Source organism: Esox lucius, chromosome 6 (genome assembly GCF_011004845.1).
Source record: "Esox lucius isolate fEsoLuc1 chromosome 6, fEsoLuc1.pri, whole genome shotgun sequence".
Taxonomy (NCBI): Eukaryota; Metazoa; Chordata; class Actinopteri; order Esociformes; family Esocidae; genus Esox; species Esox lucius.
Genome location: NC_047574.1, coordinates 23339833 through 23367195, shown reverse-complemented (window position 1 = coordinate 23367195; position 27363 = coordinate 23339833). Strand labels below are relative to the sequence as shown.

Genomic DNA, 27363 nt, shown 5'->3' with positions numbered 1-27363 from the left:
TAAGTGAAATGTTTTTCCATTCTTGCTTGAAATAGGATTTCAACCACTCAACAGTTCAGGGTCTCCTTTGTTGTATTTTACGTTTCATAATGCGCCAAATGTTTTTAATGGGTGACAGGTCAGGACTGCAGGCAGGCCAGTTCAGCACTCAGACTCTTTTACTACAGATCCATGCTGTTGTTATATGTGCAGAATGATGTTTGGCACGGTCTTGTTGACAAAAGCAAGGCCTTCCCTGAAAAATATATAATCTGGATTGCAGCATATGGATTGCTGTATATATTGTTCAGCATTAATGGTGCCTTCACAGATGTGCAAGTCACCCATGCCATGTGCACTAATGCACCCCCATACCATCACAGATTCTGGATTTTGAACTGTGAGCTGATAACAAGATGGATGGTCCCTCTCCTATTGGATGCGGGGTCCATGATTCCCAAAACATTTTTCTAATTTTGATTAATAAGGCCACAGGCCAGTTTTCCACTCAGTCCATCTTAAATGATCTATTTTTTGGGAATTTTGTTTATATATGATTTATTCTTTGCATGGTCGGGTTTTAACTTGCATTGTGGATGCAGTGATATACTATGTTCACAGGCAAAAGTTTCAGTTAAAATTAGGCTGAAAGGGCTGTTGTTGAACAAGAAAAAAATTAATACAGGAAAACGTTTTCAGAATATACTTGATTTTGTTTAAGGATTGATTGTTGGTGATTTGCAAGAAACTCTTGTCGCTTGCAAATCCCGCAACCATTGATAACAAATCCATTCAACTTGTACAAGAGATAACGAGTTGGGATGCTCAGCTAGGGTTTGTGCAAGCACAAATCCACACTAAATGACACGCTAAGATCATTTCTCTCCCATTCCCATTCAGACACCGAGTGCAGCCAGCCCAAAGACCTGCCTAATGTGTCCTATATATGTAGAAATCCAACAGCCCTAGTCTCTCTCATTAATGTGTCCCTGGCCTTTTACCAGCTTATGAAGTCCTGATTGGGTCTCATTGTTTTGTCTTCATTTATTTGAATACCCACCCTATGATTACGCCTGGGGAAAATACAGCATTAAAAGGCAAGCTGCCATTTTCATCAGAGCGCTAACAAAGTACATTTGCATGCAGTGACTTCTCAGAGTCGAGCCATCAGCCTTCGCACAATACCAATCAGAACAATCTGTAGAGCCACAGCCTTGAGAGCGACTACATTATAGTATTAGACACAGAATTTAATATGGGGCTAAGGGGTGTGTGGGGGGAGTGCTTATGTCTTCAAATCTGCCTCGAGACATCCGTCACTGTCCTTCTTTTCTGTTTCTTTGTAATAGGCTCATTGAATGTTGAGGCTAATGACAAAATAGCTGTCTAATTCCAGTAATTATGGCTGTTTGTCTGAGGGAATTTGTGGATGACAGCGTTTCATTTTGATCAGTGCTCCCTGAGCTCTGGGGGTGGCTTTGAAGCTAACAAAGCACAGGCAGGTCAAGCATTAGCAAGGTATACTTAAAACAGAGGAAAACACGACAGATGACAGAGAAAAGATTTTTCCGTGTGTGTACAGTTCTATAATTGGATGTGTATACAAAAGGATGGTACTCTATGAATGACAGAGAAAGGGTTTGATAACTTTGGATTAGATAATGGTTGGAATATATAATTGCTTTGTTGGACTCCTTGAATACCAGTCTTCTGAATCCTTGCTTATTAAATGTGATGTTTTTTGTATTTCCTTCATATGGAGTGTGTTATCTAGATAACCACAGAGTGTTAAAGGGGTACGGATGGTGTCTGGCCGGTCCTAAACATTTGATATTTAGAAGCCCTTAGCACACTAGGACTCTGTACTGGGTGAGGCTTACTCAAGGGAAGTTGGTGTACCCACATTAGGAAAAACATTTGTCTCTGCTAACTTTGCCATGGCTTTACTACAACATGTAACAGTAATTTATATAAAACTCTTGTACAAAATCCCCAAACATGCAATCGCGTCTACCACTGGATTCTGTTTATGTAATTGGAGCTGGAATATGTTAATATGTATGGCACCTAGACCCGCTTCATCTTCACACAATTTGTTTGTATGTGCCTGTGTGTGCATGTATGTGCCTGTGTGTATGTGGCTGTGTGTGTGTGTGTGTGCGTGTGTATGTGCCTGTGTTTATGTTCATGTGGGCAGGTGATTACCCTCCATTTCTAGAAATTGCTTTTTTAAGCTTGGGGTTAAAGTTAGAGCCAAGATTAAAGTTAAGCCTTAAAGGTTAGTTTTTTTGCATTTGGTTTAGTGTTTATAGCTAGGATTTGGGGTTTCAAGTTAAAGTTAGGGGTTAGAGAATGTTTTAGTTTTTTTACTAGAATTACATTTTCGTCCCCTAAAAAGTCCTCACATGTATAGTAAAACAAGCGTGTTTGTTCATGTGTGTGTCTGTGTGTGTTTGTGTCTCTGTGTATGGAGGTAGGTTATCCAGACAGCTCTCTCATCAATATTCACTTCATAGATAAGGGTGTCTGCTAAGCAAACACATACTAATGAAATCAAACGATGGCTAGGTACCCTAACAAAGGGGAGGGAGGGGGGCAGCTCAGCAGAGCCCAAACGTGCTCCAAATGGAATGATAACATACACACAGCTTCAAACCTCACCGCTTCCCTGACAGAGTAGTGGAGAGTGTGTGTGAGAGGGTGTGGGAGGGATCGCAACAGCAGTTGAAGGGCCTACTTCGAGAGATTTGCCCCTTGAAATTGCTGTAGCAACTGCCCTACTTTCCAGCCATTTCGGGGGCGACCACCGCACCAATCTGGCGCCCACAGCCCCCCCATCCCCCTTTCGCACATACACCGACGAAAAACAACCTTGCCCCGCGTGGGGTTGAGAGACTCTCCACTAACACTCCTGTATTAAAATAACACACTCGCTCCTAAATGCGCACATTGATTGAATAAGAAGTGCCTGGGTTTAGTTTCATATTCAGCTTGTTGGATCATTAGCGAGGGCGCTTGAGGCTAACTACAATTTAGCAGTGGATTTATAATGCCAATCTATGTACATTCAAATTGAATAATGACACAGCAGTACCATCAGAGTACAGAATAGCACAATAAGGTTGGTGTGAAGCCCGTGCTTTTTTCACACCTTCAAACCCAGGACAAATTCGGCTAATCATCGCTGTATTACGTTATTGCAGGACTGTAGATCCCTGGCTGTGACCACACTGAGGGTGTCTCAGATGGAGGGGGTATGCAAAAAAAAAAAATAGAAAACCACATTTCCATTTCACACCAAAACGTGCGCGTGGAACAGGACAAGCATGAGCACCCCCGTATTTGACCTTTAAGTACTATATAAGGTACTCCAAAGCCATTAGGCCTATTAGATACAGAGATCCGGTGGATAGTATGGACTTATGTCTCAATAACGTCCCAACTCCACACACCACTCAGCTGGAGCTAAATCAGGATCGACTCATCTCGTAATATCCTGTTCTGATCTAGATGAAGACATCAGACAGAAAGCAGCAGAGTGTGAACTAATGTTGTAGGAAGTCTCGAAAACATAACTGCTTCATTTTCAGATGTGAGACGTTACCCGGAAAGGAGTCAATAAATATCAAAGCCATTAATATTATAATTTTTCAAAGAAATAATTTCAATTCACTGTAGTTTCTTAAACTGTCCACTAGAGAGTAGTGTTGCTTTTCAGATATTCTCCTTGTCTACTCAAGCCCTGAAGAACATGCCCAGATTGGTCACACAAATTAAATGAACTCTGTCAATTTTGGATTTACCTCATCACATGTTCTGCAGAATAGAATACATAAAGATATTGGTTGCACTGAAGTGTAACTCTACAACAATTTCAAAACATGTCCTGTGTCATAACTGCTAAGAAAAAAAATATATTAATTTGAATTGTTTCCAAAATTATGATTGATTGTATAATACATTGTAGCTTTTGTTTCAAATATTAATTATCAAGCAGCATTGGTTGGTCATAGACCATAATCTGGTTTCTTCTTCCTTTCTTCCTGTTACACATTTTGTAACGAATAACAAGGTAGTCAGATTTCTTTGAAATACACATAGAATTTTATTGGATGACAGTTCGGCTGTGGATACTTGGCATTGAATACAACAAATGTAATTGAAAATGGTAAAAGCAGGACTTCAGTAATAGAAACATAATGTGTGCCAACCAAAGAATAAACTGAAAGACATTTAATTTGTGAAACATTTAAGAGTGGCAATGATGGCTGAATAGTTTGGTGACTCCTATAACAAGCACCGAATCAAGAAGCAGTGAACGTTCATGTCCTGTAATATTGTAAATTCTTAATTAGGATTTAAGCACTTGGTTTAAGTATGCTGAAGCTAGCTAGAATGACGCTGCTTAATTGTCAATCAACCCTTTTAACTCCAGAGTCATACAAATCACTTCACAGAATCATTTTTTTTTATCCATTTATAGTGCCAATGGTATCCTGCTGTATTAAAGAACCAACACAATCAACGAAATGCTAAACATATATTCATACTGACAGCTTTGAATACCGAGCAGCTACGTACAATATTTGGTGTATTACTGGAGACTGCACCAAATCGTATTTATCAAAGTAGCAATACATTAAAGAAACTCATTTTGTCATTACATCTTTGAACACAAGTCATCCATCTACCTTCATCATTACGGGAATGGGTTGATCGTTGAGCATTAAATCAGTTAGAATGGAGAGCGGGCATATCTGGGCACTTCAGGGATTGGATTTCAATCAGTTGGGAAGATGTGTTTATGATTACGGCGTGAGATCGAATAAATGTTACCGTAGCAGTTTTGGTTCATTGGTCATTGTAGCTGGAGTTGAAAAGGTCACACTTTTCTTCACACATGATGTTGTACCACTGTCACCACACCTACCCTCAAACCGAAACCTTGTTAAGAGTTACTCATGCAATACGTGCACTGCAGGAGAGTCCCAGAGACAGCATTAGAGATGAAAGCCTAAGCATCTTTTCACATCAACAAATGAAGCAAGGTCAACCTAAATTCGGTTAATTCTTTTTAAACCCCAGTTTAGTGTTCGCCTAGAGGAACAATGCGGGAAGACCGTAGACATTCAAGTAAGGTCGTCATGCATGGTCTAAACAAAATCTGGTAACAAGCCACTCAAACTGTGCATCTTTGAACTGCAGCTATTGTTGGAAACAAAATCAATTCAAATCCAGCGCAAAGCCCAGATCCTAGTGAAGAATACCCTACCTGTCTTTAATTTGCACTAGAGGCGTTGTTAATTGTGTCTAAGTGAGTTCACCAGTACATGCCAACATGCTGCAGTGCTCTGACATCTCGTGTTAGGCGCTATATAACACAAACACAAATTTTTCCAGAATGAAAAGCTATAATAATCCATTAATATTAGTGATATATTTTTAATTGAACTCATATTCTGAAATCTTTCTTATTGTCATTTTCTTTCCTTCTATTCATGATCTAATATTTCAACAGCAGTAACTGTAGCTGTTAAACACAGGTAAAATGGAAGCACATATTCAGTGGTTGTGCTAAATCGTGGTAAAGGAATAATAAGGTATAATTGCAGATTGTTATTGCTCTTTTATAATTTGCACTTGTATAATCATTTTAGGGACAGAATTGCAGAGGATTGGAATGGTCACTTTATTTTTTGCAGTTTAAGGGATAGTTTCAGTTGTCTTTATGTCTGTCTGTCAGTGTGAATTGGCAATAATTCTAGATAGAAATATTCAACAAAGATTTCTTATCAATGTTTTGAATGCAAAATCTTTTTTTTCTCAGAAGCCAATTGGTACAGATGACAATTGAAATTATATTGTAAAAACTAAATGTAAACAGACAGAAAGCGAACAGAAAATTGCCCAACCAAAGAAACTCCATATTTGATAACAATAACCACTCATGTTTTAAGGACCAAGGTATTCAAGTGTTTTTTTTTTGTCAATTACAGGGCAACACACAGGCAAGGCTCACTTTCATTCACAGTCGATGAATGTGCCATTCAAATTCTGCCTTGACTCACATGGTACGGCTGATGAAAACAATAAAACATGTTGAGATGAAAGCAAACAAAACTCTGCTCAAAACCTGCTAAAATAAAAAAACAAATCTGTACAATATTTAAATACTGTATTTACAGAAGAAATCTTTCCCAAAGGGCTTGTACATAAATCTCCTAAATTTGAAATATTCAAAAAGGAAATTCAGTGGCTTTTTATCCTCTGTTGTATCATAAGCTTAACAAATGAATGCAACAACAAAGCACATTGCAATGACTAGGCTATATTCTAATCAGTTGGCAGGTTCAGCTAGCAGCATTGTCAACGTTTTCACTTGTATGTATTCTCCAAACATTTCACATTCTTGGATTGATATTCTGCTCTGAATCAGTGCAGGATGTTAACTAGTTTGGTGGATTTTTAAGCAGTTTGTGAGAAATGATAGTCTTCACAATCAAGCCTGATGTCATAACGGGTGGGTGTTAGTCTGTGTTTCAAACACAGATTATTTTGCAGTGCACAATGAACAACACTTAGCAGCCAGCCTTTGCCGTTAACAGATATTGTTGACAGGATAGGTGTATGATAAAATGTTGACCCAAACTTAACTTAGTTTCCATGATTTCAAATGTATTTTAAAAGCTAAGCTTGTTTTTGTAGGGTAATATAACTGTTTTATGGAATATTGTCTGCCTTATCACAGGAGAAGGTAAAGATAAATTCAGACTGGAAATCTGTCCAGGGAAAGTGACAACAGATCAAATGTGTTTTTAAAGGTGAAACACTGCCTTCCTTCATTGTCTCTGTTGCTCCTCCAACCCTCGCCCAATAAAACTCTGCTCTCATCATTAGGATACATATCTGAATTATAGAGCACTGCTAATGAATCTATAGAACTGCTGTTCATGGAAGCCCCAGGTGTCTGGCTTTAAATGTCTTAATCAATCACAGCAGTTATGAAAATATTGTCCTATGAGCCAGGGTTGGAGGGGAAGCAAAGGCATTGAGTTGTGGCTGTATGAGCTGTGAAATTGGACTAGGCTACTATAGTATCCACTACAGTATTCACTTAGCTACCATGAGCCAGCACCGCTACAGCACACAACCAGAGAAACCACACAATGGACCTGAAACCAGGTTGTCCCTTTCCTTAACAGTAAGCACCTACAGTACAAAGCTGTGTTGCATGTATGTATTCGCTCAAGGACAATTCTAGAGTGAAGGGCATTAATGCAGCTCACATTTAAGCCTAGAGAGACAAACACAGGGATAACACCTGAGTGCAAGTTTGTTCCTGACCAGCAAAAGCAGAATCAGACTAGAACTCATGTTACAGGGAATCTGAACAGGCTTAAAAGATCCGCTACACTCCTACAGCATTCTAGCCCCCGGCTCATTGTGTGCCTGCTGACGTTTAACCTTCCTTCGACCCTTTGAAACTTTTTAGTTCTATTTCGTGCATTTTACTGGCTAAGGAAGTCAATGCTAGCCTTGACTGAACGCGCGGTGGCGACGTCCACTGCCATCGCCCGGATCTCCGTGTCCCCGAACTGCATGTGCGTCTGGATCTCCCGGCGGGCGGCGGTGCTTTCCGTACCGGTCACATCCAGCCGCAGAGTGCCGCACTTCCTCACGCCAGGCTCGCTGATGAAGCTCACGACCTCCTTCTCCGAGCAGTAGATGTGGATGACAATGACCTGCTGGCTGGGCTTGGCGGGCGTGTAGCTGCGCTTCACCGTCTCGCCCAGGGCCACCGACTGGTCGCAGGCGATGAAGGTGTCGAAGACGTCGGTGCACCAGCGCGTGCCGTCCTTCACCAGCATCTTTTCCGGCGGGTGCTTGCCCTCCACGTAGCGGTTGAGGACGCCCACGCCGTAGGTGAGGGGTGAGCGGCGCACCTTGATGACGCCGGGGTCCAGTCCGAAGAGGACGGCTCCCTTGAGGATGGTGAGGCCCACGTCGTGGGGGATGATGATGCGGCTGCGCCCCTGCAGCATGTTCTGGACGGCCTGCTGCAGGAGTGGCGACTCGGCGAAGCCCCCCACCAGGAACAGGAACTTGATGTCGCACACCTCCGGCTTCTCAAAGAGGTCAGCTGAAAGGAGATGGTTATTCAGGCAGATGTCCTCCCTTCAGTATGGGTGAAGTGGTGTTTTTAGCGGGGGAAGGGGGGGGGGTGGGTAGAGGCCAAAACCAATAAGCATGGGTAGTGCCGGAGAAAATCTTGAACACACATCACCAAAAGGGTGTAGGTATGGCTTAGATTAACATGAAATGGGCTGCAGTGTTTCAACACATAAGGCTTGAGAAGTCAAATGAAACATGAGCCTCAGCCATTTTGAATGCGAGTTCAGACCTCATAAAAATCAACGTTTCATTAAATTCTGAAGCCAGTCTTTCTGAGTTTATCAACCCTCACACGAAAACACCTGGAAAGATTTCCTAGTCATCACAAATAACATCTTTCAGACACTGCTAGTATAGTACATAAGGAGCCTCCCTGGGTGACTGTTAAGAAGGGCTTGGGAGGACCGCTTCACCCTTCAAGACAACAGGTCATTGTCATAATAGTGGTTACTCACTAAGGTGCTGAATGATGTGGTCGATGGTCGGCTTGAAGAGGGCGTTCATGGCATCAGGGTTCATTCTCAACATGCCCTGGGAGGACCACTTCACAAAGTCCACGCTAAACAGACATGAGAGGACAGACAAGCATGGCATTATTGATCCTGCTCTGATTACCAGACTGGTAGACTGGTAGACTACAGTAAAAGCACTGATACAGTGTCAGCAGGTGGCCTATAATGGCTTGAGGAGGGGAGATAAATCCCCCGAATAAATATCATATACCAGTGTCTTTCACTACCTTCTACACATTGTGCTTCTTGGTACACATATGGAGATTTAACACAGTGATGTCCGATTAAATCTATGTTGAGTATGCCTCTATGCAGTAGATTACATGAGACCAGATTGTACTCCTCCCCCTCTCTGTCTGGTTATTGTGACAGGTCCTATAACGTATAGAATCCTTCTGGTGCCTTCCGATAATTCTGCTTGGTGTGTGTACGAGTGTGCGTGCTTGCCAGTGACTTCTCGGTTTCGCACACGCTATTCCAGCACAGTGAGATGGACCAAAATGATTTAGAGTTATGACTCAGAGGACCCAAAGGAGGTTCAGGTTTCTGGAATCTGAACATCTCCAAGGTCATTTGAGTTGAATGCAGAATGTAAATCTATATGCATGCAAGACAGTACTATTAACAGTCAGTCTACATGAAGGGTTCAAACTAGCCTTAACGAGCTCCATGGTCACAGCTGGAAATCTGTAATCTTCTGGTTTCTGCATGCTTTGCTCGGGCATTTCTTTCACACCTGTTCTCTGAGGTTATTATCGAAACGTCTTTGTACAGTATATGAAGGGTTTAAGTAATTGAGTAATTTTGAGTCATCTTTAGTGAATTAAAGTGCATAACATGGCACCAAACATTCATTAGTGTACTGTACCACTACTAATGCACATGTGTAGGCTGGAAGAAAGCATTTCAGACTATTTTTGTTTGAGGTAATTTGAATTGAATCCACCTGAGTGGGCACACTTAGTCAGCTAATGAAACTAGTCTACTGTATTTTCCAGCAGACGCCTGCTATCTCTTAATTAGCTGACTGACTGTAAGGTAGTTGAGAGGGAAAAGCTGAATTCAGAAGGGAAAATGTGTTCCTCAGTTAGCTGACTAGGCATTTTCAAACTAAATGGAGTGACTGTGCACATCAATGAATGTTTGGACGGCCCCTGTTCATTCAACTCATTAGAAAATGAAAGAGGTGACATTTCCATGAATTCTGCCACAGCTTTGCATTTCAGAGCAGCCACAGTTTAATGATGGGAAGACTTAAAAACAAACAGGTACAATAACTATTGAGTTAAATGGATGATCATTGCCTGTGCCTGGACAACGGATTTATACTGGAGTGGTCCTCACTGTATAGACAGATTATCTGGCTTTTTACCCCACTGCATTACATTGTGTGTTTTGGTATTCAGTGATTGTAAGTGTTGGATAATACACTGTATCTAATCTCATTCATAGCATACATACAAAACCAAATGAATAACATTTGGTCCTAACGATGATAAAAGATTAAATACTAGTGATTTGCTGCAAATGAGTTATTTCATGTTTTATGTTCCTTTTCAGGAAATACCTGGGAATAAAAAAATCAATACCATGCTCGGGTATACAGATCTTAGATCTTCACCTTACCGGGTCAGGATCAGAACCAGTAATATTCTGTTTACTGGCCCAACGGCTTGAGCGCAAGGCTACCCTGCCACCCCATGTGATATGTAACAACTGTAGATCTATACGGAGGACCTAAGTCTGTATTCCAATACACACATACATCAAGTGGATGTGTTCCGTACTGTAGGTCAGCTAGGCCAGGCTTAAAAAGACATGCTTGGGTAATCGTGTAATCACTCACTAGGGATATAAGTGAGTGCTATCAGTACCGGCGGTATTCTGGACCATCCTCTTACTCTCCGAAACACATTCACATGACAACACTCACTTGCTTTTGCGCAGGGCGTGCTCCACACTGTGACCTCTGAACTTCTTGTAGTAGTCGATGAAAGAGAAGGGCAGGTTGATATTGAGGGGATTGGTCCTGTCTGGGGCCGCCGCCCGTTTCCGGGACTCAAACGCGATCATCAGATCCACCCAAGCAGCTGGCCGCTTGATCTTGAACTGATCGATAAAGTCAGGCCCAAAGATTTTACACAGGAGCTTCTCAAACTCGTAGTCAATACCAATGGAGCCGTAAGGACCGCCTGAGGAGGTGACAAGAATCTGGTCAATAACATGTCAAAAGGAGCCTTGTGGCTGGGCATAAATATCACAAAACAGTGTTTCAAAATGTTATGATTGGATCGGTCTGACTTCCAACTCACAAAAATAATCATAAATTTTCTATACTTGATTAGAAATCCCACTTAGTGATGCAAAGGGCTGCATTACTGTGGGCTAAAAAAATCTAGGTCTACTTACTCATATTTCTAAACCGTTGAAATCATGTGGAAATATAATTAGAGGGGAATTAAATGGGCAGCATTTAACATGAATGAATGAGCCAGGGAGGAATTTGTGACAGGGTAGGAACCAATATTTTCAGACAGTGTTTCCCAGGGGACCCTACGAAATTTTACGTAACATGTTTTCTTTAACTTAATGCAGGGCTGCTCAATCCTGTTCCATGACAGCAACGTTCCTGGAGGTTTTCTATTCCTAATTTACCACACCTGATTCTAATAATGACCTGTATAAAAAGCCAAATCAGGTAAGTCACAATTGTGGTTGAAAGAAAAACATCAAGGACGGTAACTCTGGAACAGGAAACAGGATTGAGCTGCCCTGACTTAATGCACAGTCATGCTTTATTTATTCCTCGCTGACTTAGGAGAAACCATTGTGTAAACACGCTGATACAGACCCAGTGTCATTACCTGAGGCTTTATAGAGCTCCTTGAGATGTCCTTCTGGGAGCCGGATCTGATGGACTGTGAGATCAACCGTTCCTCCACCACAGTCAACCACTACATAGCGGTCACCTGGGGACACAGAGAGAAGAATGCCATTGGACGACGAGGACCTGAAGACTAGCAACAGCACCTCTGAAACAGGCAGATTTCCCTTGTAAAGCTGCTTTTGTTTCTGGGAAACGCTTAGCGGATATTGAACATGAATGGTCAGGACACTGTTGTGCCCTGAAACCCCAAATGGGTACTGGTGACCTGGAAACAGTGTAGAAACATAAACACTATGGCAATAGAGGCATGGAGGACATAGATAAAGAATAAGCCAATTTTTGTGTTTAGTTTTTTACCCCAATTGTCTCCCCAATTTCAAAACATCCAATCTGGGATTAAAACCCTAACCTCCCACCAGCAACTCCCAGCGCACACGGGACAGTCAATGTCAAAACATGTGTCCTGCGAAGCACATTGGATGCCGTCCTGATTCTTATCACGCTCAACCGGGCGGTCTAGACCGAGTCCTTATATACCAGAGGGAACGCATTACGCGACCTTCTACCTTGATAGCGCGCACAGGCACCAATCCAGCCACAAGGGGGCGCCAGAGCATGACAAGGCCAGGCAACCATACTGACATACTAACCACCAACAAACCCGGCTGGTGACTTTACCCCTCTGTTGCATTTTAAATAACCCACTATCAGTATGCCCACAAGTCACAGTGGTCAGTAATCACCATGTAGTCATGGAAACCACCGTACGACCACTGACGTCAATACCCAGCCACACCTACAGGAAGCACTTGATTAGTGGTGCAACATAATTGGGAGTGTAAACTGTAGTTAGCCCAAAACTAAAAACAGTATGTCCTCACACTCAATAAGCACGATGTAATTGTTTAACAGGGCAGTGAAAAAACAGCACTTTGCGTGATCAGCGGCTTAGGACAGTAGAGAGAGAAACAGATGCGTAAAAGTGAGAAAGAGACTCTACCTTCTTCCAGCTCCGACCAAAGCTCCCCTATGACATTTTCCACCAAAAAGGTGCGGCTCTGCCGTTTGCTCCGGACATGCTCCTTGGCTGGTTATTGACAGAAAAAGAATGATTGAGTGTGAGAAGGGTGAAAGCGCTTTGGGCGAGCTGTGTGGGTCATACAATGTAAGTCAAGCAACAGGATGACAGGGCTACAGTACATGATGTGTAGGATATAGGCGTGAAGTCAGTGGCAGAACTGTCTCTATGCCCCTTTCCAGGGTCATTGTGGTGTCTTGCAGGAACAAGCAAATCCACTGTGAGGCTATCTGGAATGAGTATTTCACTTTCAGGTTGGAATTATCAGCATACTGTTGATGCAGATTAAATGTTCTTCCTTTAGGCATTGAAATGAGTTAGCTACAAAGGAACAAGATAACTGACCAAGTAAGGGACATTCTGTACTTAACGTTCAAAACTGGAGAATGCACTTATGATGAGTACCGACAAGCTGAAGTGACATTAATATTTACATATTGACCATGTAATCACTGGTTTAACAACAGGAAGGGACAGTAGTAGTAGTAGTAGTAGTAGTAGTAGTAGTAGTAGTAGTAGTAGTAGTAGTAGTAGTTGTAGTAGTAGTGGCATGCTCACATCGAAGGGTGTGAGGAGGACATTTCCTCCATCAGTGGAGAAACAATACACACAAGGAGGAGGACTTTCCAACTCCAGGAGGGCGTGAGAGCTCCATGTTATCACCACCTCACCACCATCAACATGTCAAAACACAATGAAGACATCACCTTCCAGGAACGCTGGGAGAATGTCGGCAGTTGGCTATGGCGACTGCTGCTCCAGCAAATGAGCGGCAGTTATGGTTAAATGTAAGGAGGAAACAATAGCAGCTGGACCTTTCCATCCTGTAAGTTTCCTTTTTGAACATAAATATACCTCAGTTGGAAATGACGTGCAACATCCTACTGGAGAGCCCAGATTCAGAAATGTTTTCCAACCTCTCTCTGACCTGCCAGCAAAACAGCCTACACCCACAATGCGTCTATTTCTTGCATGTTTTACTCAAACCCACTAAATATTCCCTAATTACTATAGAAAACATTTAGATAAAAATGCATATCCACTGTATGCTTATCCAGAATAAAGCCTTAAACAACAATCTCTACAGAACAAACTATGTATCTTAGAGGAATGTAACAAAATAGGGAAAATGGAAACTCAAGTCTTACACTGCATAGTCATAGCTTTAGGCCTGGAACTAAGCAGTCCAAACTCAGCTTGTCTCCAGAAGAAAAACAGGAAGACAGATTAACTAGTCTATGACAGCATGGGGCTAGCACAGAAAACCTTGATGGAGGCGATGATCACTGTGATCAAAGATGTGTCCAGTTAAATAGCAAATCCTTTATTTATATAGTATTTTAGATAATACTACAATAACAATGATACAACAATGATAATATATTTAGTACAGTGTAACCATAGCAGTTAGTGACATTCAGAATGATAGGTTCGACAAAATGCTTGTTATTTCAGGACTGAAGCCTATAGTTTTCAAATTGACAGCTTGGGTAAATGTCAGCTTCTCATCAAGGTCACTGACACTGAGGAGAATGGATTCAATCCATATTCCATGATCTCCCTGAGCCCAGTACATTATACAATCACGCCTTGGAACACTTTGGAATTCTCAACAAGCCTCTGTGAAGGCGATGTTGATCACACAACGTGTCAATTCACTCAACAATAACAACGTGCAAAGATCAGAGATCTCTATGAAATGGCAATTTAAAAAGGTTGATACACTCTCAGAGAACATCAAAATACGTTTTTTTTAAGGGAGAATGTTATTGAGGAAAGACTGCCTAGAGTCAGACTGAAGTAGTGTATTTCGACCAAAGGAATACTGTGTAAAACAGCTTTCAGCTTATGTATAGACATTTGACCTCCAGAATGGATAAGGGCAAAAATAAATGGGAGTTTCTCAAGTCCACGTTACTGTGAGTGCCACTTAGTCCTATCTCTAGTCAACCAGACTGAGATGGCCAAAAACAAGCATAAAGAAAGGCATTGTAATTGTTCATAGCCATTAGCTATGGCTGATTAACATGCTGTCAAGTGAATTTGGATTATATTAGATAATATGGTTTTACAGGGTCATCATTTAATATTGGAACGACCTTCTGTGCATTCAGACATCAGTAAATGTGCCATGCTAAATCCTGAATCCTCTCAAAAATGTAAAATACAAATAGTATTTCTTAAGATAATATGCAACGCCCTGTGCACATTTCAGAAACAAAAAATATATACATTTTAATTGGGCCAAACATGTTTAAGCATGTAAATGTAAAGATTTTTGTTTATTATATGTCTTTTAAGATGAATTGAAGTACACTGTTTGTTTGCATACTAGAGGTGTTTTACATGAACAAAAACAATCAAGGCCATATCACGGCTGTAACCTGTCCATAGAACAGGTCCATCTGTCATTTCTCTGATCTCCCTGTATCTTCTACTTTACTGACACTGTAAATATGTACATGAACTGCAAATCCATTTATATTATATACTCACAGCTTACATCCCATCCTATTCAACACCCATTTTATATACAGTCATGTAAGAACACCTTTAGCTTCAATAGCTGGTGTTGCCCCCTTTGACTGAAATAACTTAATGTAGCCATTTCTTGTAACTGTCTATCAATCTCTTATGAGTGGGAGGATTTTTTTTATTCTCCACAGAATTGCTTTCACTCATGTTTGAAGGCTTTCTTGTAAGGTTGTTTTTACCCAAGTGTTGTCTGGTAATGTTGTGTTATTATATATTTTATTTCCTTTCTGACCTCTCATGTAGGCCAGGTTTGTGTCGTGTTTTTCTGACAGTTGACTTACATTTCAACATTTATCATGGCAAGAGTTCTGAAGATCCTTGATGTTACACTGGGGTTCATACACTCACCTAAAGGATTATTAGAAACATACTAATACTGTGTTTGACCCCCTTTCGCCTTCAGAACTGCCTTAATTCTACGTGGCATTGATTCAACAAGGTGCTGAAAGCATTCTTTAGAAATGTTGGCCCATATTGATAGGATAACATCTTGCAGTTGATGGAGATTTGTGGGCTGCACATCCAGTGCACGAAGCTCCCGTTCCACCACATCCCAAAGATGCTCTATTGGGTTGAGATCTGGTGACTGTGAGGGCCATTTCAGTACAGTGAACTCATTGTCATGTTCAAGAAACCAATTAGAAATGATTCGAGCTTTGTGACATGGTGCATTATCCTGCTGAAAGTAGCCATCAGAGGATGGGTACATGGTGGTCATAAAGGGATGGACATGGTCAGAAACAATGCTCAGGTAGGCCGTGGCATTTAAACGATGCCCAATTGGCACTAAGGGGCCTAAAGTGTGCCAAGAAAACATCCCCCACACCATTACACCACCACCAGCCTGCCCAGTGGTAACAAGGCATGATGGATCCATGTTCTCATTCTGTTTACGCCAAATTCTGACTCTACCATCTGAATGTCTCAACAGAAATCGAGACTCATCAGACCAGGCAACATTCTTCCAGTCTTCAACTGTCCAATTTTGGTGAGCTCGTGCAAATTGTAGCCTCTTTTTCCTATTTGTAGTGGAGATGAGTGGTACCCGGTGTGGTCTTCTGCTGTTGTAGCCCATCCGCCACAAGGTTGTGCGTGTTGTGGCTTCACAAATACTTTGCTGCATAACTCGGTTGTAACGAGTGGTTATTTCAGTCAAAGTTGCTCTTCTATCAGCTTAAATCAGTCGGCCCATTCTCCTCTGACCTCTAGCATCAACAAGGCCTTTTCGTCCACAGGACTGCCGCATACTGGATGTATGCGGCATTCTTTGTAAACCCTAGAAATGGTTGTGCATGAAATCCCAGTAACTGAGCAGATTGTGAAATACTCAGACTGGCCCGTCTGGCACCAACAACCATGCCACGCTCAAAATGGCTTAAATCTCCTTTCTTTCCCATTCTGACATTCAGTTTGGAGTTCAGGAGATTGTCTTGACCAGGACCACACCCCTAAATGCTTTGAAGCAACTGCCATGTGATTGGTTGATTAGATAATTGCATTAATGAGAAATTGAACAGGTGTTCTTAATAATCCTTTAGGTGAGTGTAGACTGCTATGAGTATCTTTCGGTCAGCTCTTTGAATTGGGTGGGATGACTTGTCCTATGTAGATTGGCAGTGGCTTGGAATTTTGTCTATTTGTAGATGCTTGGAAATACACATTAGAAAACATTAACCTTTCTTCTTAGGGCCTCAGACAGGTCTTTTGAACTTGTCATAATATGTTACTGCGCACCCATATGGTTAAGACCAAACAAGACTAAGTTTGTAATCATCAGGCTGGACTCTCCCAGGTTAGTCTCGAATGATTTTCTAATAATTTACACCTGTTTTGTTGCAACTTATTCTAATTTTATCCAATTTATGTGACGTAAAGTTTGGGATGTACTAACTTTCTCAGGAAAAGGAAATTGCATTTGTGTTTATTTTAATTGCATAGTTGGATTTAAAGTTTCTTTTTTGGAATTTGTTAAATTGGTTACCATTATCAATTAACCTGGTTGGAATTTAGCTCATTTATCCACATTTCCAAATATGTTCAAAAATACTACTTTCCTGGGGGTGTACTTACATTTTCACCCCCTGAAAAGTATGAGTGCATTTTGTTTTGTGTTTGCTAATACATCAAGTAAAGTTCTGAGGATGAGTAAATGCACTTAGAGATTATAGGTAAATCTGATTCCAGTATGACTTCAGTGGTTCTATCTGGCCAGCAACTATTCCCCCTTCCTGAATAAAATTATCCAAATTGGACTTTACCTTCAAAGACAGATTTTACACTTTTTGGTATGACCAATAATCAACCTGTAGCACACAATTAGTTTGAGAAGCACATAATGTATGACATCATCACATGTGAGATGTAAAATTATGATGGCACATTATTGTAATATTCATATTCTAATTAGCCTGTGGACTGGCGGGGTCGGAGTTTACCCTGGGTCATCCCCGTCCCCACATTCTCAGTGGGGCTGAAACCATTCTGGGTGGTCTTGGTGCCAAAGTCAACCATCTGGTGGAGGCGGAGCTTGCGACAGTAAATGGAAGCTGCCTCAGGCTCCAGGGCAATGATCAGCTGCTCTGGGTTGTCGCGGGGAACCAGACCACCCTAGAGGAAGGCAGAACCCAGACAGAAAATACAGGAAGTCAACACAATATTGACGTCAATACTAAAACATTAGCTGCTAGATACAGAGTCTCAGCATTGCAGAACAACACTCTGTTCTGTAAAATCTGCATGTTGCAGTGAAGGTGTCTTGGGAGAGGGAGGGGGGGGGGCTAAGGGAAGAGTGTGCCTGCTCCCATCCAGTTCCCCTCAGCACCAACAAATTATAAATGATCTAGCCAGAGGATGCTGAGTCACTGACTGCAGATATGCAGCCTCTCCTTCTCCCCTCCCACTCCTTCTCCCCTCCCTCTCCTTCTCTCCTCCCTCTCCTTCTCCCCTCCCTCTCCATCTCCTCCCTCCCCTCGGAAATTCCTCCCTTACTGAGCCTCTATCCCCGCTGCAGATCAAGCCGTCTAAACAGCCCCTCTCCTCTCCGTCCTGAACTCATCTCTTTTCTTGGCCATCTCGCTCTACTTCTCTCCCTCTCTATCCTGTCTCCCACACTCATGCTCTCTCTTCTCCCTCTCTCTCCGCTCCCTTCTCTCACACACCTGCTTCCTCCCTCTTTACCGCAGAGGGCAGGACAATGTCTCTATTGGACGGCTGTAGCCTCAGACAGACTGCCACACCCATGTGATCCTCTCTCAGACAGTCTAATATACTGGACCCCCACCCCTCTGTCCCTTCTCAGACAGTCTATTTTATCCCCACCTCTCAACCCTCACCACCTACTCCTCCGCCTCTGAACCTCCTTCCTTCACTCTTGTCTGGCAAACAACCTGTCTCACCACAACCCGGCCTGTCTCACCACAACCCCGGCATGTCTCACCACAACCCGGCCTGTCTCACCACAACCCGGCCTGTCTCACCACAATCCCGGCATGTCTCACCACAACCCAACCTGTCTCACCACAACCCAACCTGTCTCACCACAACCCCAGCCTGTCTCACCACAACCCGACCTGTCTCACCACAACCCGACCTGCCTCACCAGTTCAGTTCAATAGTGTGAAATGGAGACGTAGTGATCTGTAGGACCAAGGTATTAGTCATGTTTTTATTCAGCCCTCTTCTCAGCCTTTTGAAAAGCCTCACAGTTGACCCTCCATTTTCTTTACCCTCTACCGACTATCTCATCCACTGTCTCATCCTCATAGTCTCTCTCTCTCCTCCTCTCTCGATGATGAAGTCATCCCTTTCCCTGGTGGCTCCACTCCTGCAGTCATGGATCAGTCTGCCTGTGTCTGGCACCGCAGTGGGGGAGGGAGGGGAGACTGGGAGAGGAGTGTTCATCCCTGTCTTCCCCCGCCGTCCCACAGCAGCCACCCCTCTCTCGTCTATCTGCAGAGCTAACCATGGCCGTAATTCGCTTCTCTCCCTGGGGTGTGCAGTACCTCAGTGAAACAACAGAGGGCTTCACTCCTGTGATTTCAAAAGGGACAGGCAGTTTGATCCGTAACATGCTCGTTGTTTGAAATGTTAACGGGAGATTACAGCTGACAAGGTCTTTTGAAACCAGGAATACTTGTGTGTGTACATGTGGGCGGCGCCCATGCGCCCCGGGTCTCGCCGATCGCCTTCGGCGTGCACACGTACGCGTGTTTCAACGTACAGGGGCCAACCCACCTTGTAAGCTGCCTCCCTCATGAACTGCTTGGCCGGCATTTTCCAGATGGCTGGCACTGTAATGACCCATCTGACGTCGGCGTTGTCAAACTCTGCCCCCGCCTGGTCACTCAGCTCCTGCTCGGAATCACGTCAAACATCATCACTCTGAGCCACCCAACAGCCACGTCAGTCCCAGTGGTCTTACTCTACCTTCAGAGCTTGCTCCTTGAAGAATGCCAGGGCGTACGCGAAAATATCTATGGCTTTTACCCTCCTTCCATTGGCTGCATGAAGCTCCGTGTCGATGGAGAGATTCTAATTGGGCAAAGGAAGGAGGAGATAGCAACAGAAAAAAACATTTGAGGTCTGTGTTACAGCAATCTTCCGTTTTAGAATTGCTAATAAACACTAAGAAAGATTGAGCCAACATAATATAACAGCCTTATTTATTTGAACCTCTTTGATGAAATACTGCATGTGCAGTGACAGTAGCTTGAGCCAACGTTGGTTTGCTGTGTTACCTACTTGGCACAGAGCACTTCAATAGCTAGCTGCAGAGTCAGCACAAGGACAGATGCTGGGAAGTAAAGGACGTGTGTTATTGTGTTTGTGCAGGTGTTTGTATGTGTGTGTGCAGGTGTGTATGTGGAGGTGTGTGTGTGTATGTGTGTGTGTGTGTGCACAGGTGGGTGTGCGCAGGTGTGTGTGCGCAGGTGTGTGTGAAGGTGTGTGTGTCCTTACTGCAGTGGTGTGGAGTTTCATTTTGAACTTCTCCAGGTATAGCCAGTGCTTTGACTCTGTAGAGTCTAGGTCGTGGTAAAAGTCACGTGCTGCGTAGCCAAAACTATGGAACTTCCTGTCCGGTGTCAGGAGGATTGTGGTAGGGGTCTTCTGATTGGACACTCCGGGGTCTCCACCCTCCCAGCGTCTGGGAATGACCGGAAAACACTTCAACCATTGAGCAACAAAACTGCAGCAAACATTTGCTTGAATCTGGAACAACAAAAACCATATTTAACAATGTGTGCGTTTCTGGGGGGAAATTCTGAGATTTGGTTGGGTGTAACATAAACGCACTGTTTAAAATGGGTTTAAAGTCATTGCGAGTCATAAGATTAGAAACCCAGCCACTTCCCTGCAGTGCATCTTCTCTATTAGTTTAAAAAAAGGGCTAAATATAGCTCAATCAGGCCAAAGCATTTATAAGATAATGTAGCACATCACTATGTCAAACTGAACAAACATTTCTGCAGACAAAAGACATGTCCAAGGTCAGCCACACCACTTGAAGTGGTGTTCCCTCAGCAGTCCTTCATTGACAGTCATTATCGGCTTTCTGAACTTGACCTATGCTAATTGAGATAAACTAGTTCTAGGGAAAGAAGGCTAACTATATTTAGTTCAGTTCCCTTGGAGACAAGCTTAAGTTTGCAGATGTGTCCTGATGAGGCCGTGAGTCTGAGTGGGTAATGAGTCTGACTCATTTAGAAGATTTGGGAAAAAACACTGGAAGCTCAGGGCTTATTTTCAGCTAATCCACACTGGCCGAGTTTATGGGCAGATAGATTAGCTACATCATACCGATGCAGAATGTTTTGTACACCGCCCTATCGTGATAAACATCGAAAAAAAAAGATACTTCAAATTACACCATAGTGTTACAGCACATCATTGTAATAACGTCTATAATTAACATGGTCATTAAGCGCTTCAACATCTGTAATAACAGCCAGTTAGTCGTTGTAAAGGAATGGAAAACATGGTTGTGATTGAAACTGCTGTTGAAATTCACTTTGTGGTGTAATTCAATGACCTACATGTGAAAACGTGGCTGATAATAAAGCTAGTCTACTGTATAGCGTGAGGTTCTGGACTGGAATTTGCCTCACTGCAGTAATAGCTTACTAAAAAATGCAGTGCAGAGTGAAAGTGTTAATTATTAATTTATTTTCTTTTCACTGTGTATACAGTCTGTAACACAGACATTGAGAATGGGATTATATCCATACTTCTGAAATCAATATCTACAACCCTTTTTGCATGCAAGGTACATATTACTAACGGGTGGCTTAGTGAAAATCCAACAGAACCAGTAAGAACATTTACTTGAGGAATTGGTAGCCATTTCTGAATAGCTGTTTTTGTCTCAGGATGTTTGATTTGAGTGTTTAGCAATGCAAGTTGATTCCCTCTCCATTGTGAGTGCCAGCGACAGCTAGGACTGGGGATGAATGCTAATGTGTACATCAAAAAGACACAAATGGCATATGCTCTCTATCAACACACCAATGCAGTTTTCCTCTTTTTTTCAAAAACAATTTCTGGCTTGACATCTCTATCAGAGAAGGTCTCAAATGTAACAGCACCGGAAAACAGTTATTTCGAGGTAGGAGAAAATACAGCAGATCAATTTTGAGGGCTTTTCCAGAGAAACTATTGTTTATATAAGGACTCGGAGAGCATATAATTCAATCCAAAATAAATAATCTTTGGTCTGTGGGTATTTTCACTGCAAGGTCGGCTAGCACTTGTAAAAATATATAGCTCAATTGATGGCAAGAGTGAATGACCCAAGAGAGTACAGGATTCCCTCCACCGACGCTTCTCTTGGTCTGGGACTGTGTTGAATCACCAAAAAGACCACAGTAAAGAGATCAATGAGAAAGACCATGGGAGATATAAGGTCATTGCCGCACAGTCAAATAATATTTCGTAATAGTGAATATTTCTCAGTCTTTAATGATTTATTTTAACGGGCCCACAATGGCAATATTCAAGTCAAGATGTTGATATCTTTGGCTGAATTTGCAGAATAACATTTAGAAGTTATCCTTTTTAGGTTTAAAAGAAGTTACTGTTAATGGCAAACGTTTGATATCTTACATAGAATCAATAGCTTAAATTTAAGCACATTTGAATGGGGGTCAAAGAGGGGTATTGGACTGTTCCCCCATGCTATGGCATTTCCATTGATTCACCCATGTTCCATTGTTCGCTTTACCACATCTATGGAAGATACTCTATGTAATCAAGTACTTCCTCAGATCAACTTCTTTCTCAGAATACTACATCTTTTGTCGCTGTTCAATGTGGTAGCCTAAACGCGGTCCACAACATTATATAATTTTGATATACGACTGTGATTTTTTTGGGGGGTATTAGAAAGTGTCAAGGCTTCTTGGTGGAGCATCCTGGCCACAGGATGCAGTACTGACCAACACTGACCAGGGGGAGGCATCGTTGGCAGTGGTTTCCTTGACGCTCTACTGATTTGCTCAACTAAAGTTGTTAGCAGAAGGAATGTGACCTAACACGCAACAATGGTTTACAGCAACACGGCTCCCAAGCCCAATGGGAGTTGCTGTGATGGGACAATGTTATAAGTATAACTGAATATGAATTAAATTGCGGGGAAACATCTGATGCTAATTCTCTGTTCATATTTGAGATTTTCTGCATGTTTGTTAAATGTCATGCATAAACTGTAACAGATTATATTGCATTTATTTTTCCAGACTTGGTTTCTTTATATAGAACATTTCTTCTTCAAACTGCTTATTTTCAAGTCCCATTATAGCTACCACTAATAATTCAATCAAGAAAAACCTGTATTCACATTGGCCTTCTGTGAATAACATTGGCCACCCATGCTCTAAGATATACAAGGAAACTGAAGTATAACTATATTTGTGTATGAAACCATATTAACACCTCCAAGTATGGAGGCTGGTCTTGGTATCTGGCCCACACAGGGAGAGAGCTGTTGCTACAGATCTCTGCTCAATGAACCAAATCTTTCTCCTAGTGCTAACAGGACCATTATACTGACTGGAGCCATGACATGATGACTGCCAATGAGGCATATAAGTGGTTAGAGCGGAAGCTAACACTGATCCTTCTGACATTTAAACACTGTCATTGTAATCCTGTTAGAAGACTGTATACATTTCCATTTGATGACAATGAATTTGAGGAGAAGTACTTTCAGACACTCCTTTACCATGGCTATCAGTAACCCTTATTACGCCCAGAACATGCCAAATAACAGGACCACAATGCATTACGGCTAACACATCTCGCCTGCCTCACCTGACAGAGAATATTAATAGGACTGTTACAGAGAAGAACAGACTTGAGTTCACCTCCCGATGACTCCCTCACTGACCACAGGTTTACTATGTAAAAGATGACATTAACAACACCGACCCCATGTTTACTATGTAAAGGATGACATTACCAACCCCAACCCCATGTTTACTATGTAAAGGATGACATTACCAACACCAACCCCATGTTTACTATGTAAAGGATGACATTACCAACCCCGACCCCATGTTTACTATGTAAAGGATGACATTACCAACCCCGACCCTATGTTTACTATGTAAAGGATGACAATACCAACACCAACCCCATGTTTACTATGTAAAGGATGACATTACCAACACCGACCCCATGTTTACTATGTAAAGAATGACATTACCAACCCGACCCCATGTTTACTAAGTAAAGGATGACATTACCAACAATATCCCCATGTTTACTATGTAAAAGATGACATTACCAACTCCGACCCCATGTTTACTATGTAAAGGATGACATTACCAACACTGACCCCATGTTTACTAAGTAAAGGATGACATTACCAACACTGACCCCATGTTTACTATGTAAAGGATGACATTAACAACACTGACCCCATGTTTACTATGTAAAGGATGACATTACCAACACTGACCCCATGTTTACTATGTAAAGGATACCATTACCAACCCTGACCCCATGTTTACTATGTAAATGATGACATTACCAACACCAACCCCATGTTTACTATATAAAGGATGACATTACCAACAATGACCCCATGTTTACTATGTAAAGGATGACATTACCAACACCGACCCCATGTTTACCATGTTAAGGATGACATTACCAACACTGACCCCATGTTTACTATGAAAAGGATGACATTGCCAACACTGACCCCATGTTTACTATGTAAAGGATGACATTACCAACACTGACCCCATGTTTACTATGTAAAGGATGACATTACCATTACTGACTCCATTTTTACTATGTAAAGGATGACATTACTATTACTGACTCCAATTTTACTATGTAAAGGATGACATTACTATTACTGACTCCATTTTTACTATGTAAAGGATGACATTACTATTACTGACTCCATTTTTACTATGTAAAGGATGACATTACTATTACTGACTCCATTTTTACTATGTAAAGGATGACATTACCAACACCGACCCTATGTTTACTTTCTAAGGGATGACATTACCAACATTGAGCCTATGTTCACCTTGTAAAGGATGACATTCGCAACACTGACCCCACTATTATTTCACAGCCATAAACAACTATGACTAGCAACCACACCACATTCACTTCTGAAAATGTCCTTCACCACATTCATTTCTGAAAATGTCCTTCACCACATTCATTTCTGAAAATGTCCTTCACCACATTCATTTCTGAAAATTTCCTTCACCACATTCATTTCTGAAGATGTCCTTCACCACATTCACTTCTGAAAATGTCCTTCTGAAAATGTCCATCACCACATTCACTTCTGAAAATATCCTTCACCACATTCATTTCTGAAAATGTCCTTCACCACATTCACTTCTGAAAATGTCTGTATCAAATTTCACAATCAACTGCTGTAGGCCTACTCTCTATATTAATGAAAACTATTTGTAAACCTACGACGACACAACGTTTGAACTTAACTGATTGAGAATGTCTGAAGGAGAAAGACTATAGTGCTATACAGGTGATGATGAAGACCATACTTGTATAAACTTGATATACCACCTGACCTGAAGCTCAAGAAATTATCAACATTTGACACATTTTAGTAACATACAACATGTGGTTAAATACTGATACCACATGTAAATGCACGTAATAGTATCCTAAGCCCTTTTTCGTTAATTTTTTACATTTAATATAGGTAGATCATGGAGGTGTAGTTTGAATAATGCAATAATATTTTTAGGAAGAGCACTGATAATGTTGTCCACCTTGATGACCTGACTGCATTTACACGGAGCTAAGATTAAAACACAAACTCATCCACCCACCGGCATGAGTCAGGCGAATCAGCTTAAATTTCAATCACAATATGCAAAGTGTACATTCACATAGATCTGGTATAAATGTGTGTTTCTTGTTAAGCTAATACAAATGCGCATACAGTTTGAATATTTTATAAAAGGTGTAAATAGGGTCAGTCTCTCTTTCTCTACCTTTACTCAAGCACTGCATTGCTGTGTTGGCTTGGCTCACCTCATTGTGTGAATGCATTCTGGCTCCTTGGTGAAGGCGTAAGCATAGCCACTGGAAGTGGTCCCAAAGTCAATCGCAACCACCACCATGAACGAAGGTCCTGTGTGGGCGTTTGGGTCTGTGTCATTTTGCTGAGGTGGACAGGAAAGAAAGACAATGAAACATTTAAAGGCATGTGTACTTTATTCTAGATGGACATGCAGGTGGCGAGTAGCTACATTACAAAAGTAAGTAATGCGATTGTCTGAGCACACATTTGGTACCTGGATGTGAGAGGGTGACAGTGGGGTGATGCCTGGGTCACCCATGCTCTTGGCTGGAGAGGGATTTGCCATCTCATCTGAGGAAGGACAAAGAGAGAAGTGAATGTAACACAAGCCAACAAGTTAGTGTTGGTTGTTATACAGCAACCAACGTCTAAAAAATCAGATTTAGCACATCCAATACTGGCACATTGTTACTCCACATTTCTCAACAATTCACCGAAATTGGGTGGCCGTGATCTTCATTTTGATCGTTCAGTTATCTTCTAATAATGCACTGCAAAGATTAAGACCATTCTAACATTTAATTTGAAACCCATGGCTATCTTTCAATCCTGCGTTTAGAGGGAAATGGCTAATGCACCTGGCTTTTAAACACAATGGCATTTGAATTAAATTAAAGATTGTGTATTGGTCCATTTGCCACCACTTTCATTAGCTTCACTTAATAGCACTGGTGAAAAGGCCTTTTGACAATGTAGAATAATAGTGCTTCCTCTAGGTGTCTGGAGATGGTCTGTCCGTTTCCACATCGCTCTTCCTTTTCTCCTCGCCCTTACAAAGTGGGTGAGTGGTCTGAATCCCCACAATGCACTTTACTTGGTAATTACTGTGTGGAATTACAGACCACCTGTGGATAGAGTCCATCCTCTCCACACCCTCCCCCATACCCCAATTCTAAAATCAGAACCGTGAGTTTTATTTCAAAGGGACAATCTGCATGTCTTAAAACAGTTTTTGAAATACTTTTAATGCTCAATAAATTCTATTGACAAAATTGAAACTGCATAACCTATAACATGTTAAAGATATTTGAATATAATGGATGGTCAGTCCTCTATCTATAGAATTTGAGAGCGGTTACAATTCTCTCACGTTTACGAAACCAGTGGTGGGGTGTTGCTTTGTTATTGTAGCAGATTTCCCCTTTAAAAGAGGACAATGAAAATCAGCACACTAGGTGTGAAATGATGCTCTACTGGTGAATGTGTTCAAGTGCTGTGCCACGGATGGGTCTAGGGTTCATCGTCTGAGGAGTTTGTGCCGGCAACATAAAAAACGTAATGAAAAATGTCATAAAATTGTATAGAGGAGAAGAATTTAAATGCAGACCATTTTTCTGACTGTCTAGTGCAAGTTTATTTGGATATCTGGTATCTAAATACCACAATAAATCCTTTAGATTATACAAGTCAACCAAAAACCTCAAAGTAGTGATGACGTCAACTGATAATTGACGACCACATCGAAGAGAACAAAAGAAACGTAAGTCATTTACCGAACTGCTAACAGTTAATGAATTCATTGTATAGTGTGCTTTCACATATTCAAAACATTTGTAATGTGGTAATAACAACCTACCAACACAAACATTCTGAGACCACTGCTTGTAAAAGTGGGGCTGTTGAG

The 27363-nt window shown here is 41.7% G+C and overlaps 1 protein-coding gene across 2 annotated transcripts in view; it reads right to left on the bottom strand.

The window, feature by feature from the left end:
- Positions 1–4060: 4060 nt before the first annotated feature.
- Positions 4061–27363, bottom strand: part of hspa12a (heat shock protein 12A) — a 40239-nt gene continuing 16936 nt past the window's right edge. Inside the window, exons 2-12 of one of the 2 annotated variants that reach the window (XM_010870267.4) lie at positions 25954–26030; positions 25691–25821; positions 20120–20306; positions 19589–19693; positions 19397–19513; positions 17599–17770; positions 12551–12637; positions 11528–11632; positions 10597–10855; positions 8607–8710; positions 4061–8119 (exon numbers count right to left, since the gene is read on the bottom strand). In XM_010870267.4, the coding sequence (XP_010868569.1) occupies positions 7488–8119; positions 8607–8710; positions 10597–10855; positions 11528–11632; positions 12551–12637; positions 17599–17770; positions 19397–19513; positions 19589–19693; positions 20120–20306; positions 25691–25821; positions 25954–26030 (1976 nt within the window). In that variant the 3' untranslated portion in view covers positions 4061–7487. The remainder of the gene's footprint in view (positions 8120–8606; positions 8711–10596; positions 10856–11527; positions 11633–12550; positions 12638–17598; positions 17771–19396; positions 19514–19588; positions 19694–20119; positions 20307–25690; positions 25822–25953; positions 26031–27363) is intronic. The other variant, XM_010870268.4, reaches the window with a different exon arrangement.